Genomic DNA, 16,525 nt, shown 5'->3' on the forward strand with positions numbered 1-16,525 from the left:
CCAGCCACTCTTTTCAACTACCTTTGCTCACCCATAATTCAGAGACTGATCCTTTACTGACATTGTTCGTTGATGGCACTGAGACTGTTTTCTTAATCGACACTGGTGCCACTTGATCTACTCGCTCGCTAGCAAAGGTCCCTACCTCAAACGAAACTGTTACTGTGCTTACTGCTTCTGGACAACCTCACCTTCTTCAAGTATCAAAACTTCTTCAAGTCCAGTCACGTCCTGGCGGACATACCTTGTTCAACCCCCAAGTTGTTGTGTCAAATTACCCCTTATCCCAAACCCTCTTTTGCAGCATGAGATATTTCCCCACACACCATTCTCCTCAAAGCCCTACACTCTTTTTCCCTTTGTCTTTTTCTCAATTTACAGGCCCCTGACATTTTACACTGTACTGCCCAATACTTCCCTATAGAAGTAGACACCACCTGGCTAGAATCTTTCCTTATTTCTGGTACTTGCCCCGAAACCCTTCACATCTACTGTGTTTTTATTTCATCCACAAAGGTAGCTGCTTCTGTTCATCTTACATGCTCACAGCATATATATTATCTTGGCAGCATAGTGCCTCATATTTCCTTAGCTAAATCACACACTGTTAAATGGGAGAAAATAGGACCATGGGTGGTAAGATGCCTTGAAAGAACAGACTGGTTACAAGTTACTCCAGGTATTTTTGATACTCCTGACCATTTAATAACTAAAGTAGTGTTTCAAAGGATAGCCATCACTGTGAGCCTCTGGTGATCCACCCGAAATCCTCCTTCCGCTCGCACCGTGCCCAATATCCTTTGTCTCCCGAAGCAGAGGCTGGCATCTCCGCCGTACATCCCGATCTCGTCAAACGCGGTACCGCCGATGGACATGGACCGTCATGCCTCAGGGATACAGAGAAGCCCTTTGTGTTTATGGACAAGCTCTTGCCCAAAATTTGGACGGCTTTTGGCCGGAAAGAGGTAGTACATTGATACAGTATGTAGATGACATAATGATATGTAGCGCGACGGAAGAAAATTGTACAATAGACACCCAGAAATTGTTGCTGTTTCTGTGGGAAAATGGCCATAAAGTTTCTAAGGTTAAGCTGCAGCTAAACAAAACAATAGGTTATGTCTGTTTTAGGTATTCTGGGCTACTGCAGACAGTGGGTTCTAAATTTTACTGAAAGAGCACAGCCGTTGCAACAATTGGCTGAGAAGGCTCTCTGTAACCTCAAAACTACTCTTTTATCTGCGCCCGCGCTAGGTTTGCCTGATCATTCTCGTCCATTCACTTTGTTCGTGGACGAAAAGCAGGGATTTATGAATGCAGTACTGACGCAACAACATGGAAACAACATGGAGATAAACAAAGACCGGTGACTTATTTTTTCTAAAAAAACTGGATCCAGTGGCCGCAGCACTTCCTCCGTGTCTTCGTGCTGTGGCTGCAACAACAGAAGCTGTATTAGCAAGCACGGATGTAGTTCACATGAAATTTCTTCTGTCCTTTTCTTTTTTCTTGTGACGTGTGTATTTAAAGGAGTTAATATTCTCTGTGACTGTAGCCTTTTTCTGGGAATGCGGTCTTGCTGTGGTATCGTACCGTGTGGTTTCTCGGAGTCTCCTTGATCTGGAAACCGGCGCCGTTTAGCTGAGCAGGATTGTGTTAACACCAGCTAACATCATGAGAGGCTGTTTTATGTTTGTTTGTTCTGAAGAGTGGAACTTGCTTTTCTTCAGAGTCCATTTGTTTCTGTTTCCTTTGCTGCATTGTTTCCAAATATAGTGTAAATATAGAATAATACTGGGGTGAAGTGTGTTGAAAATGGTTTGGGTGATTTTGTGTGTTATAGAGTGTATTAAAGGGATCCCTATGAGTATCAGAATGTACTCTGTACTTTGTCAAATGTTACAATTGAAAAATGGAGCGCCCTAAACCAGTTACGCAGTGGTCCAAGGGGACCGCCTGCTGGAAGCAAATCGAATTTCATCAAGCTAAGTGCACAAAACAGCTGAACTCGTAGCACTCACTCAAGCATGTCAGCTGTCCGAAGGGAAGATCGTAACAATTTATACAGATTCCAGGTATGCTTTTGGAGTCTGCCATGATCATGGAGCACTATGGAAACTAAGGGGATTTAAGACCAGTACTGGAGAGCTCTAACTAAAAACTGAAAAAGATAATTATCGATTTGTGTAATTGGTTTAACGCAAATGAATGTCTCCACTTTCGTTTAAGGCTTGTAAATATACAAAATATTTTTCCTTTTAAACCCTGATCAAGTTTGAAGGAAAAATACTCTTTTAATAATTGTGATATGAATGGAAGTTGTGTATTTTAGGTACTATAAAGGAAGAGCATGGTGACGCAGTGGTCAGCACACTTGATACGAATAAAGGTTCAAGCACGTATGTTTTCCTTGTTAAGTCAGAATGTTCTTTGTGACCGCGTAATGGGAATGCTTTCTTGTTGTTGGGAATGCTTTGAAAGTGATACCAGCTTGCGGCCTGAGAAGTTGTAACAATAAACATGAAGGAAAAGACGCGTTTAAGTATGTTGCATAGATAACCTTTAAGCACAACCTCGCGTGAGAGATTTCTGTGAATAAAGTACAATTGAAAGAAAACTTTATTCTATGAATGAAATGCAATTGTAAAAGAGATGTTGAAAAACATTGGGAAGCTGTAGGTTTCTCTACATATGCAGAGCAATTTTGCAGATGCTGTGCAATATGTCAAAAGTTTAATGTGGGAAAAGGTACCCAGGTAAGTCCCGCCGTTACCCCTAATCCAATGGGTCCGTTTGAACACCTCCAAATGGATTTCATTGAACTAACCCCGTCTAAAGGGTACCGATATTGTCTTGTGATTGTCGATGTGTTCTCCCGATGAATAGAGGTTTTCCCTTCAAAACACAGCGATGCCAAAACAGTAGCTAAAGAGATTATTCCAAGATGGGGTATCCCTCAAAAGTTACAAACAGATAATGGCACTCATTTTGTGAACTCCATTATAAATAATTAACCACCTGGCTATTGTGAATACCATCCCCAAAGCGGAGGCATCGTAGAACGATGCAATGGCACTTTAAACTCGAAAAAAATTTTGTGAACAAACTAATTTATCATGGCCGGATGCACTACCCTTAGCTTTAATGGGACTAAGGGGACGGACACACCGACAACTGGGACTATCGCCGTTTGAGATTCTGACCGGACGTCCCATGCCCGTTGGCATGGTTGTAATGTGAATTTGCATACTGTGGACAATGATTTTCTCTCTAGTCTTGCAGGTTTGCGAACCTCGTTGAAGGAAATCCACCAGCAGGTTAATCAAGCCTGGAGGACCAGCCCCCTTTCCAAGGATTTACCAATTCCTTTGGGCACCTGGATCCTGGTTCGAGATACTCGGAGGAAACACTGGCATCAGCCTAGGTGGAGAGGATCATTCCAAATTCTTCTATCCACACCACACGCCGTGAAAGTTGAAGGACTGCCTGCCTGGATTCACCCCTCACATTGCAAGAGATGGCACCCTTGATTGCTGTGCTACTATGCTTTTCTTTTCCCTTGTCTACTGCCCTGGTCACCTTGACTTTCCCGTTAGGAATTACCACATCAGTGCAGTTTGATTTCTGCTCTATTATCAACTGTGGGACTGGTCGACAAGCCCAGTGGACCGGATCTGACAAATACGTGTGTATGAGGGGAAGTGACTGCGACAACTGGCAATGGGTTTTTGCTAACACTGGAACTGAGGACTGGGGTTATCAACCTTTTGAGGCCCAAAAATACGGTTTGAAAAATCGGTTTTCTATCATAAAAGGACATGCCTCTCATGAATGTGCTGACAACCATTGTAACCCCTTGATCATTACTTTGAAGAACCCCTCTTTACATGACTCAGGTATTTATGTATTAGGGGCATATGTATCTGGAACAGACCCTTTAGGGAGATTTCTAATTAAGATTGACGATCCTGTTACTAACACCCCTCATTCTCTGGCACACACACCCATCTCCCCAACTTTTGGTTCAGATTTTTCTCCTGTTAAGATTATGAATATTTCCACCCTTTCATCCACTTTTTCAGTAGAAACTGGTTATGGAGATCAGAATAGATGGTTGCAGTGGGTTCTCTATTCAGCTAAGCAAGTTAATCGTTCTCATTGTTATGCGTGCGCTGCAGCCCGTCCCCATTTAGCTACAGTCCCTTTCCCATTATCTAACATTTCTGACCCCGTGGGGTTGCCCTGCCTTCTGTACTTATTCACTACTTCCAAGAAACCCCTCTCTGGTTCAAAGTGTTCTAATCTATCTATTCTTTTTCCCCCCACCCGTCACATGGATACCCCTATGTTTCAAACTCACGAAGGAAATTATACATGTTTCAAATCTTATGGAACGACATGGGTAGGAGAATTACCATTTTCTTTCTGTTCTCAAACTTTTCAGGTTAACTTTTCTCTGAACACCGTTCTGTCTTCCTTTCTTCTCTCCCAAACCACTCCTAGATCAGATATTTGGTGGATGTGTCGTAGGTCCAAATTATTTGCCACCCTTCCCCCTAACTGGTCTGGTACCTGTGCTCCAATCCAATTAGTTATGCCTTTTAGACTTCTATCTTTACCTCCCTCTCACTCCCCATATTATTCCACACCTCCTTTTTATTTCCGACATACCCGCTCCCTTTTCCATACGCCTACTAATATCTCCTTACATGGCCCTGGAGTATACATAGATGCTATTGGAGTCCCTAGGGGTGTCCCAGACAGATTTAAAGCTAGGGATCAAGTCGCAGCCGGTTTTGAATCTATCATACCCCAAATTACTATTAATAAGAATGTAGACTGGATTAATTACCTTTATTATAACCAACAACGTTTCCTTAACTTCACCAAAGACGCTATTGAAGGCATACATGAACAGCTTGATCGTACTTCTCTGATGACTTGGCAAAATCGTCTAGCCCTGGACATGTTACTTGCGGAAAAGGGAGGTGTCTGTGCTAAGTACTTTACCGCCTCTATGGAAAGGGCATATATGCTACATGAGGAGCGCATGTCTCGTATAGTTTCTTCCACTTTCTCTCCCCCTTCCCCTTCATCAACCATTTCAAGATAGAATTATATTGCCCACATCATTTTGTTCAAAAAGGGAGGAGTGTGAAAACATAAAAAGATGTAATTGAACAAAATGTATGTGTGTATAGAAAATAGGACAGAATGATGAAACTTGTTTGTGTTTTGCGTACGTGACAAAAAGCATGTATACTTTCTGGAAGTTTCTTTTGATGATGTGTGTGACAAGAAAATATACCTTTAGGGTAATGACTTTACAAAATTGGAAAAGTACAATGAGTCAGGACGCTATTTTTTGCTTACGTGGTCAACGATCAGGAGATTAGAAAGGTATAAAAGAACAAGGACATCTGCGCTCGAGGCAGATGAAGCGCGGTGTCCTAGGACTGTGTTTCTCTGACATTTTACCCTTGCCTGGTATGTATTAATAAAAGGTTTTGACTAATTTTAATTTTCTTCTCTGTCTTCAGTCACAAAAAGTGTCCACAACTGCAACTACAGATAAAGCCTACTGTTACTCATTCAGAGTCACGACTGGTTGCAGTCACACACATTACATAGTCACCACACAATGTAAAAGAACATGTGAAACTGATTAATAATATAAGCATGCCATAAGATGCCATCATCTACAGTATATGCTACACCGATCCCTCTCCCACTTGGACAGAGGCAGTGGTGCTGTAAGAATTATGTTTCTGGACTTCTCTAGTGCCTTCAACACCATCCAACCTCGGCTCCTTAGTGACAAGCTGACAGAGATGGGAGTAGATTCATACCTGGTGGCATGGATCGTGGACTATCTTACAGACAGACCTCAGTATGTGCGTCTCGGGAACTGCAGGTCTGACATTGTGGTCAGCAGCACAGGAGTGCTGCAGGGGACTGTGCTTTCTCCAGTCCTGTTCAGTCTATATACATCAGACTTCCAATACAACTCAGAGTCCTGCCACGTGCAAAAGTTCGCTGACGACACTGCCATTGTGGGCTGCATCAGGAGTGGGCAGGAGGAGTAGTATAGGAACCTAATCAAGGACTTTGTTAAATGGTGCGACTCAAACCACCTACACCAGAACACCAGTAAAACCAAAGAGCTGGTGGTGGATTTTAGGAGGCCCAGGCCCCTCCTGAACCCAGTGATTATCAGAGGTGACTGTGTGCAGAGGGTACAGACCTATAAATACCTGGGAGTGCAGCTGGATGATAAACTGGACTGGACTGCCAATACTGATGCTTTGTGTAAGAAAAGACAGAGCCGACTACACTTCCTTAGAAGGCTGGCATCCTTCAACATCTGCAATAAGATACTGCAGATGTTCTATCAGACGGTTGTGGAGAGCGCCCTCTTCTACGCTGTGGTGAGGCAGCATAAAGAAGAGGGACACCTCATGCCTGGATAAACTGGTGAGGAAGGCAAGCTCTATTGTAGGCACGGAGCTGGACAGTTTGACATCTGTGGCAGAGCGACGGGCACTGAGCAGGCTCCTGTCAATCATGGAGAATCCACTGCATCCACTGAACAGTATCATCTCCAGACAGAGGAGCAGCTTCAGCGACAGACTGCTGTCACTGTCCTGCTCCACTGACAGACTGAGGAGATCCTTCCTCCCCCACACTATGCGACTCTTCAATTCCAGCTGGGGGGGGGTAAACATTAACACTATACAAGATTATTGTCTTGTATTGTCAAGATTACCTGCCTTGCACTCTCCACCTTGCTTTTTTTTTTTTTTTTTTTAACTTGCACTGCGTTTTTATTGCTCTTTAATTAATATTGTTTTTATCAGTATGCTGCTGCTGGAGTATGTGAATTTCACCTTGGGGATTAATAAAGTATCTATCTATCTATCTATCTATCTATCTATCTATCTATCTATCTATCTATCTATCTATCTATCTATCTATCTATCTATCTATCTATCTATCTATCTATCTATCTATCTATCTATCTATCTATCTATCTATCTATCTATCTATCTATCTATCTATCTATCTATCTATCTATCTATCTATCTATCTATCTAAGCAGTGTATTGTGCATTCAGACCAGAACACTTTCAGAATGACCTGGGAAAAAAATCAAAGGTAAGTTTAGGAGGCACTGACCAATGTGTACGGGGAGATAAAGTTTAAGAATGTAAATCTTATTATGTATATCACTGCATTTGTAAATGTTTACCATGAATAGATATCATATAAATTACCGGCTTTCTGCACTGTAATGGAACAACAAGTCTTGAGCAGTCCTGGTTTCTACCTTATACTCATTACAATACATTTCAGTAGTTCAAAAGTTTAAACAGGAACAACCATGCAGCAAAGAATCCTTGATCCTGAAAGCCTATTCCAGCTACTCACCTGAGAGTTAATGAGTCGTATTGTTGTCTTAATCCCAACATCTTTTTCATAGCCCTTGATGGGAGCGGCATTAAATCGAAGCACAGCGTCATGAGTATCTGCCAAAGATATTAAGAAGCAGATTTATAGGTTCAGGCATACATTAATCTTGAAAAGTAGAAGGTAATAGGACACTCCTGAGACAGAAAGTCAGTAGAAGATTTCTATCCGCCCTATATACTGGAGCAACTTTCTTTATCACTTCCTCACAAATGTATTGTTCAGTTTAGAATGTTATCTTTTACCATTTCAAATAAAATGGTTTCTTACAGTGTACTGAACTGACAAATACTCTTGTTCTGCTACTGTTCAAATTGTCTTGTTTCAGATATGTGCCAAAAGAGCTCCAGGATTCTAATCTGCTTAAATTAGCTAAGTGCTACAAAAATAACTGATCTCTGACCTATCTGTGTGGGCCATTGCTTACTGCAGCTCTGTTTTCTAAATTGTTTTTCCCTTCCAGTAAAGCATTTAATAAAACTGGTTTTCCACTATAGGGAAAACACTGACCCTAATTTAGGCATTAACCACTTCAGATCTTCCTTAATGACACACTCTTACTGATCTTACTATCCTATGTATTTTAATTTTCAGATCCTTATGTAGTTAAGATATGTACTTATTTTATATTATTTTATTGTCTGGAAACATCTTTTGATTTTCTGTTAATTTCCCACATGTCATTTTACATACTCAGTAAACTAAACTGATTATGTTAATAATGTTCCAAAAGAAATCAGAACTGTTGCCATCTCTATCTATCCTGCATTGTTGTTAAAGGAATATTACATCGAAAAATTATAATTTTATTTAATCTATTTGTAGTGAATGTTGTTTTTAAAAGTTTAATGTGATGCTTTTATGGAGAAGGGAGACAAAAAAAGTTTTTTGCTACACTTCAGTGGGGGCCAGCAGGGGAAGGGAGGGCAATGCTGAACAAAGGAAGGCAATATTAAAATGTCCATTAAAAAATGAAAGTAACTCATGTTACAAAATCCACATGTCAGGTATCCCAGTCGTATGTTCACAGTATCCAAAACATTTGCATTCTTTGCTAGACCATTATTAAATAAATTATTCCAATAAATCATAGCAGTGAATGAACATGAAGCACATGAAGGGATCAAGGTTGTGAATTTAAGACAGGACTCTTGACTAATTAACACAGGTTGATGTGAATATTCTTATTCAGCAGTTATTATTATATTTAAATAGTATTGTTGCAGCCTGAATATACAGTATAACATCATTCTAACAGTTGCCACAAATAATGGTAAAAACCATAATAAATCTGTTTATAAATAGTCTTTCTAAATATAATATATCTTACCCTATAACCACTACCAATACAACTCCTCTTGGTCAGTCAATACTCTATACCACTTTTCCTCTAACTCTGTTTAGTTCATAAATTTTCTGGGCTCCCCTGTGTTTCACATTTTACTTAGTGCACTTGTTATTGCTCTAACTTATTTCCTAAATTAATCTCTGTTTGCTTACCAATTTCTTTGCCCAGTCCAGATCTCTTTAAAGAACCAGCTGAAGACACTACTGCACAGGTTTTGAGTGAACCAAGTTCTGCTGACAAATTGCGTTTGGGAAGCAGGCTGCTCCAGTTGAAGCCAGAGAAAGGATGCAAATCCGGGTTTAGCATTTCCACCCTGACATATTCCTTCAATTCACAAAGAAGTGCCATACCACTCTGGTGCACTCCGGACTTGCTCTTTTTGCTCTCAAAATTGACACCATACTTATTCATGGCCTAAAAGAGGAAAATGAATAAAAGAGTGAGAAATTCATAAGATTTTCTTATATAAACAAAGGTACTTTGAAAAGGAAACTCACAAACACCACAAGTGAATTAACTTCACTTAATATCCAATTTTCCACTGCTTACCTTTCTGCAAAAAGCTTATGTAGCTTATATAGTGTCAGAGCCACAACTATAACTGATCCACAGCCCTCCAATGTATCTATATACAGGTGCTGGTCATAAAATTAGAATATCATGACAAAGTTGATTTATTTCAGTAATTCCATTCAAAAAGTGAAACTTGTTTATTAGATTCATTCATTACACACAGACTGATGTATTTCAAATGTTTATTTCTTTTAATGTTCATGATTATAACTGACAACTAATGAAAGTCCCAAATTCAGTATCTCGGAAAATTAGAATATTGTGAAAAGGTTCAATATTGAAGACACCTGGTGCCACACTCTAATCAGCTAATTAACTCAAAACACCTGCAAAAGCCTTTAAATGGTCTCTCAGTCTAGTTATGTAGGCTACACAATCATGGGGAAGACTGCTGACTTGACAGTTGTCCAAAAGACGACCATTGACACCTTGCACAAGGAGGGCAAGACACAAAAGGTCATTGCTAAAGAGGCTGGCTGTTCACAGAGCTCTGTGTCCATGTACATTAATAGAGAGGCGAAGTGAAGGACAAGATGTGGTAGAAAAAAGTGTACAAGCAATAGGGATAACCACACCCTGGAGAGGATTGTGAAACAAAACCCATTCAAAAATGTGGGGGAGATTCACAAAGAGTGGACTGCAGCTGGAGTCAGTGCTTCAAGAACCACCACGCACAGACGTATGCAAGACATGGGTTTCACCTGTCGCATTCCTTGTGTCAAGCCACTCTTGAACAAGAGACAGCGTCAGAAGCGTCTCGCCTGGGCTAAAGACAAAAAGGACTGGACTGCTGCTGAGTGGTCCAAAGTTATGTTCTCTGATGAAAGTAAATTTTGCATTTCCTTTGGAAATCAAGGTCCCAGAGTCTGGAGGAAGAGAGGAGAGGCACAGAATCCACGTTGCGTGAGGTCCAGTGTAAAGTTTCCACAGTCAGTGTTGGTCCATTGTGTTTTCTGAGGTCCAAGGTCAACGCAGCCGTCTACCAGGAAGTTTTAGAGCACTTCATGCTTCCTGCTGCTGACGAACTTTATGGAGATGCAGATTTCATTTTCCAACAGGACCAGGCACCTGCACACAGTGCCAAAGCTACCAGTACCTGGTTTTAGGACCATGGTATCCCTGTTCTTGATTGGCCAGCAAACTCGCCTGACTTTAACCCTATAGAAAATCTATGGGGTATTGTGAAGAGGAAGATGCAATACGTCAGACCCAACAATTCAGAAGAGCTGAAGGCCACTATCAGAGCAACATGGGCTCTCATAACACCTGAGCAGTGCCACAGACTGATCGACTCCATGCCACGCCGCATTGCTGCAGTAATCCAGGCCAAAGGAGCCCCAACTAAATATTGAGTGCTGTACATGCTCATACTTTTCATGTTCATACCTTTCAGTTGGCCAACATTTCTAAAAATCCTTTTTTTGCATTGGTCTTAATTGATATTCTAATTTTCCGAGATACTGAATTAGGGACTTTCATTAGTTGTCAGTTATAATCATCAACATTAAAAGAAATAAACATTTGAAATACATCAGTATGTGTGTAATGAATGAATCTAATATACAAGTTTCACTTTTTGAATGGAATTACTGAAATAAATCAACTTTGTCATGATATTCTAATTTTATGACCAGCACCTGTATATAAAATGCTTTTCGCGTTTGAAACGGAAATTACGTATGAGTGTTTGAAATGGAAATGACGTATGACCACAGAGGAACAGGAAAAACATTCTTAATAAACCTAATTCTTGCCGAGAGAGCGAATGGTGACATAGCTCTGGCTGTAGCGTCATCGGGAATCGCTTCTACATTATTAGATGGAGGCCGTACAGCACATTCGGCATTGTGATTACCTTTAAACCTCGCTCACGACGTAAACCCAATTTGCAACATACGCAAGGGCTCTGGAAAGGCAAAAGTCTTGCAACATTCAAAGATAATAGTTTGGGATGAGTGCACCATGGCACATAAAAGAGCTTATGAAGCCTTGAACCGAACAATGCAAGATCTCAGAGATCCTAGCAAAATAATGGGAGGTACTGGCGTTTTACTCGCAGGAGATTTTCGTCAAACATTACCAGTTAGTCCACGAGGGACACCAGCGGATGAACTCAACACGTGTTTAAAATCCATGCTTCTCCCACGGTCAGTTATATGTCGCGTGTTCTCAGGTAGGTACACCAAAAAATTTATACATTTATGCACATAATGGGCAAACAAAAAATGTAGTATACCCGAAAGCACTGCAGTAGTACTCAATGTATCTTTACTTCTTAAATGTTAATGTTTTACTGTTTAATAATTTATATGCTTCTTATATGTTGTTGAAATTCTTTTATCAAAATATTTTACTGTTTAATAATTTATATTTATATGCAATGTGCTTTTTATATATTACTTCATATTCTCATATGATAACGATGTTAATAATGTTGTTTTATATTGATTTCTATTTTATTGTAAATGCTCTTTGTAAATTGCCAATTTTATTTTTCAACAAATAAACTTATTTTATAAATACTACATTTTATTTTTTACCCTTGCACTCAGTGAGCGAAGCCACTGGGTAATCAGCTAGTAGGATATAAAAATGGCCTATCTGGTTGATCTAAAAACAACGTTTGGGAAGCTGTCATCCCTCTAAACAGGTACAATTTCATACAGTGCTCAAAATCAGAGATAAAGATAAAACACCCATAAAATACAGGTGGAATTCTGTTATAATGAAGCTCACGGGACCATAAAGATACTTCATCCATCCATTCATCCATTTTCCAACCCGCTGAATCTGAACACAGGGTCACGGGGGTCTGCTGGAGCCAATCCCAGCCAACACAGGGCACAAGGCAGGAACCAATCCCAGGCAGGGTGCCAACCCACCGCAGGACACACACAAAGATATTTCATTTTAATGGAATTTTGTTATAACGAATATGGGGAAAATATGTATAGTATTATGACCGGGCCACTGATGTTTAGCCATGTCTAATGGCAGCGGTGCAAGGACAGCTCCGATAGCTGCTCTGCTGTGTCTGGTAAACAGTAAACCAACGGAAAAGCAACTGGTTTTCCTCTGTAGGATCAGGGTATCTCCGTACTGTGCTTATCGCACAATGTTTAACATTTAACACTGGGCTTTGATCTGCTCTTTCTCACTTTATCCTGATCTTTCTTCTCCAGACCGCGTCTGCCACAGTGATGATTCCAAGCTTAGATGTAATAGATGAAATTTTTTTAATAGAAACGTAGGTATGAAAATACAGAATAAAAATGACTAGTTAGATGAAGATGAAGGCTCAGTTCCAAAATGCTTTCACCACGTCATTTTTCTTAATTCCGGAATCAGCTTTTTCCAGGATTGTTCATTTTTCTTTCAGCATAAAGTGACTCCACTTCTCACTTTATTTTGTTCATCTCAAAGAAAATTTTGAGAACCACTATGAAATTCGAGCAGTACAGTATTCGCACACAACTGCCCACATGGATTCTCAATGGAACACTGACTCAGAATTCGGCAATGTGTGTGATGTCGTGCCTACATGCTCTCAGAGCCTCACCAGGACTGCCCGAGACCAGAAATTTTGCAACAGACTGTCTTTCTCTTTGAGACAATCTATTGCAGGGTTTGCAAGGCTCACTGCAAAAAGTATAGGAGCAGCAAATAAATATTTTTTGCATTGCATTATTATCTTCAGTGGCCATTTTTGGTCGAAAAAACGTTTGTTATTCAGAGATATATTTCATTAAAATGAGATTCATTTAACATGATTTTGTCTGGGGTCCACAAAAACTGTTCATTATTCTGAAAATTTCATTTCATATTCCTATAACGGGATTTAACCTGTATATAGTTTTGCTTAAAAGTGTTCCTTAACATGCAAGGACCGGTGAATATTTTCCAAAAAATTATACACAAACTAATATTTTACTATGCATGACTGTCTGTCACTATTGCACTAAAGAAGCTTTGACAAGTTTACTGCTGTTACTATTGCATCTTGATCTTGAAAAAACACTAAGGACAATACATCAGCACCAAGAACAACATGACTACCCATATCTTTTAAAGGAATCTACACACCACTTAAAAATGAAAGTTAGATTGGCCATAAATACAAGTATGTGATAATAACCTACCTCTAACATATTGCAAGGTTTACCAAGCTTTATCCCATAGAGCAGAATGACAAAACTCAGAGATGCCAGTGATTCTGTGGAGGGCAGTGAACATTTAAATATTATATAATATATTGTATGTGCCATATGGGATTGTCTGTCACTTCATTCAGAAAGAAATGTGGCCCCTTGAAAGGAATGGACTCATGCTGGGAATTGATACCTCATCTGGAAGGGAGGTCAGAATTATGGAAGGGTCGGGAGGGTTAGAAGGTTCAGAGTATATACTCCCCAACATGCTAAAGGGTAGCATTCATGTGTAGCTACTCCAAATTCCGAAGCACAGGGCAGGCTGGGAATTGTAGTCCTGGGGAACAGCCCTGCTGGGTATTGTGGATGCAGCCAGGTAGAGCTACAGGGATCAATCATCCCTATTTTATGACACTTCCACCTGACCATGAAAACCTCCTCTGGACTTTGCCCAAACACTGGAAATACTTCCAGGGTCTGGCTTAAAAGGAGCCAGACATGAGTCAGGAGGCAGTTGACAACACATTTGAGGAGGAAGAAGAGTTGGGAGGAAAGCAGAAGGATACATCATCCCTGTATATAGAATGATATGTAAGGTATACAAACAAATACAAATCATTGGATTTGACCCTGTGACTGTTTGTGTCAGTTGTGTCCAGGGATTGGGGCTGAGTGGTATCCCCTATCTGTCACAACATATATATGTTGCTGTCTGACACTAATCAATTAAGCATCTCATGTATGTTTACAGTAAGAGGTGGTTTGTCTTTTTGTTGGTTTATGAATGGGTGAATTAAGCCAGCTCATAGGCAGCAACTGTCAGTTGAAATGTTACATTAAAGACAATTGCTGATGATGATAAGCTTGTACATACTTAAACTTCAGCATAGGGAAAGCACTATATAAATAAAATGTATTATTATTATTATTTTGTATTTTTTTGTTATTCTTGTTATTATTTTGTTATTACACCAAACTCTCCCACATTAAAATGTACAGTTATTTCATCCAGATTTGAAGGAAACAGATTTTCTTTTTGTTTTGATTAATATAGTACTTCGACAAAACTTCTACAAGAAACTGAATCTATACGCAGCTTAATTTGTAATAGTTTCTGCAATAAACAAGACTCTTCATAATCTGTATTGTCATTTATTGCCAATGTCGTTATATATATCCATACCGAGTTATTGTGCACTTAAGAAACCGAGTGATTTTTATTTGGCTTTTGTCCTGAAACAAAGATTTTAAAGCATAACTATATTATGCATATTGTAGCACATCTGGAGGTATTCCAGGGTGTGTTACATGATTGTTTAAATATGTAAGATAAAACTGTTAGTAATTCATTCACCAAGCTGTCTATTATGATGCGCAGCAGATTGTATTAATTAGATTACAATATTTGTATGCTCAACATTAAAATAAACAGCTTTTATCACAATTTAAATAGGAAGCTGCAGTCACTTCTGTGGTTCACCTTCTTAAAGCATAAGATAGTAAAAGACATACTGTATTCAGCAAATATGAAGTTCAGCCTTTGCATAGAAAGAAATTAAGGTTGCTATGGAAAATGTGCTCCAACTACATTAATAAACAGAGCACACTGACCAAACAACAAGTATAAACTATACCAACCACCACACCATTGTTCAAACTATACCAACTCATTAGACCAACATCTGAAGACTGCTTCATTTAGTCATATTGTGAATAGTATAGGTGAACTCCCACTCAAACAAAATCACAGCAACAATTACATTTAAATGATATATACTTTTTCAAAATCGGCCGATTTTCTCAAAAAAAAAAAAAAGGCTTGATCGGAGATTGGTAAAAATCTTTTCAGCTCCTGCTTTTCTAAGCATTACAGTGATTTAGTTGCAGTGCTCATTTATGCAAGGTATTACAGTAGTTGACCCAGTGTGCATCTTTTTTTTTTTATTTTGCAGCATACTTCCTGTAGCGCAAACAAAGAGCACCAAGTAGAAGCTTTTTTATCAGTGAGCTAAAGGCAATTGGTATATTAGACTTTACATTAAAGAAAGTGAAGTAATAAACAGAAAAAAAGTAATTGGAGCAACTAGGCAAATGACAAGAAGAGCTACTTTAAGGAATTCAGATCTTTATTTTTTCCTTTAAATTAAAATGGACACTGCTTGAGTTTGAAGAGCAAGCTTGTTTAAAATGCTTAGACTACAATGGAAAAAAGAAAAGATAAAGATAAATTTGAAATTGCTGCTTAGTAAAAACAGGCTTCTTTTGAAAGATTTGTACTGTGTTTATTATTAGTTGCTATGTGCCATACAGCATACGTTTTGGTAAGAAACATATACAGTGGAACCTCGGTTCACGACCATAATTCGTTCCAAAACTCTGGTCGTAAACCGAGTTGGTCGTGAACCGAAGCAATTTCTCCCATAGGATTGTATGTAAATACAATTAATCCGTTCCAGACCGTAGAAACTGTATGTAAATATATACATTTTTTTAGTTTTTAAGCACAAATATAGTTAATTATACCATAGAATGCACAGCGTAATGGTAAACTAAATGTAAAAACATTGAATAACACTGAGAAAACCTTTAACAACAGAGAAAACTAACACTGCAATAGTTCGCGCTATAGTGCTAGGAACCGCTCTCGCTAAAAACACTTTTTTTAATGAGTTTTAAGCACAGGGGAAAAAAGGAACATTTGAAAAATCCGTAATTTAATAAACCACCAAGAAAAGTAACATTGCAACAATGCAGGCTACGAACCGATCACCGGAAACAGAACTGAAAACAAAAACAAGCCTTCTCTAACTTATGCGTCCCTCAATCGCTCTGTGTGTGTGTGCGTGCGTCTCTTTTTTGTGAGCCTGGAGCGCCTGTGTGTATCTCTCTAGCACGCTCCTGTGTATGTGCACGGGCGCCTCTCCCCCCCACCTCCCTGTGTGTGTGTGTGCGTGCGCGCGTCTCTCTTTTGCAAGCCTGGAGCACCTGT

The 16,525-nt window shown here is 39.5% G+C and overlaps 1 protein-coding gene across 2 annotated transcripts in view; it reads right to left on the reverse strand.

The window, feature by feature from the left end:
• The window catches only part of st6gal1 (ST6 beta-galactosamide alpha-2,6-sialyltranferase 1), a 136,889-nt gene that overhangs the window by 23,208 nt on the left and 97,156 nt on the right, over positions 1-16,525 (reverse strand). For both annotated transcript variants that reach the window (XM_051925219.1, XM_051925218.1), the window contains 2 exons: positions 8,968-9,229; positions 7,429-7,526 (listed from right to left, as the gene is read on the reverse strand). In XM_051925219.1, coding sequence (XP_051781179.1) covers positions 7,429-7,526; positions 8,968-9,229 — 360 coding nt within the window. The remainder of the gene's footprint in view (positions 1-7,428; positions 7,527-8,967; positions 9,230-16,525) is intronic.

The sequence above is a fragment of the Erpetoichthys calabaricus genome, chromosome 3, assembly GCF_900747795.2.
Source record: "Erpetoichthys calabaricus chromosome 3, fErpCal1.3, whole genome shotgun sequence".
NCBI classification, from domain to species: domain Eukaryota; kingdom Metazoa; phylum Chordata; class Cladistia; order Polypteriformes; family Polypteridae; genus Erpetoichthys; species Erpetoichthys calabaricus.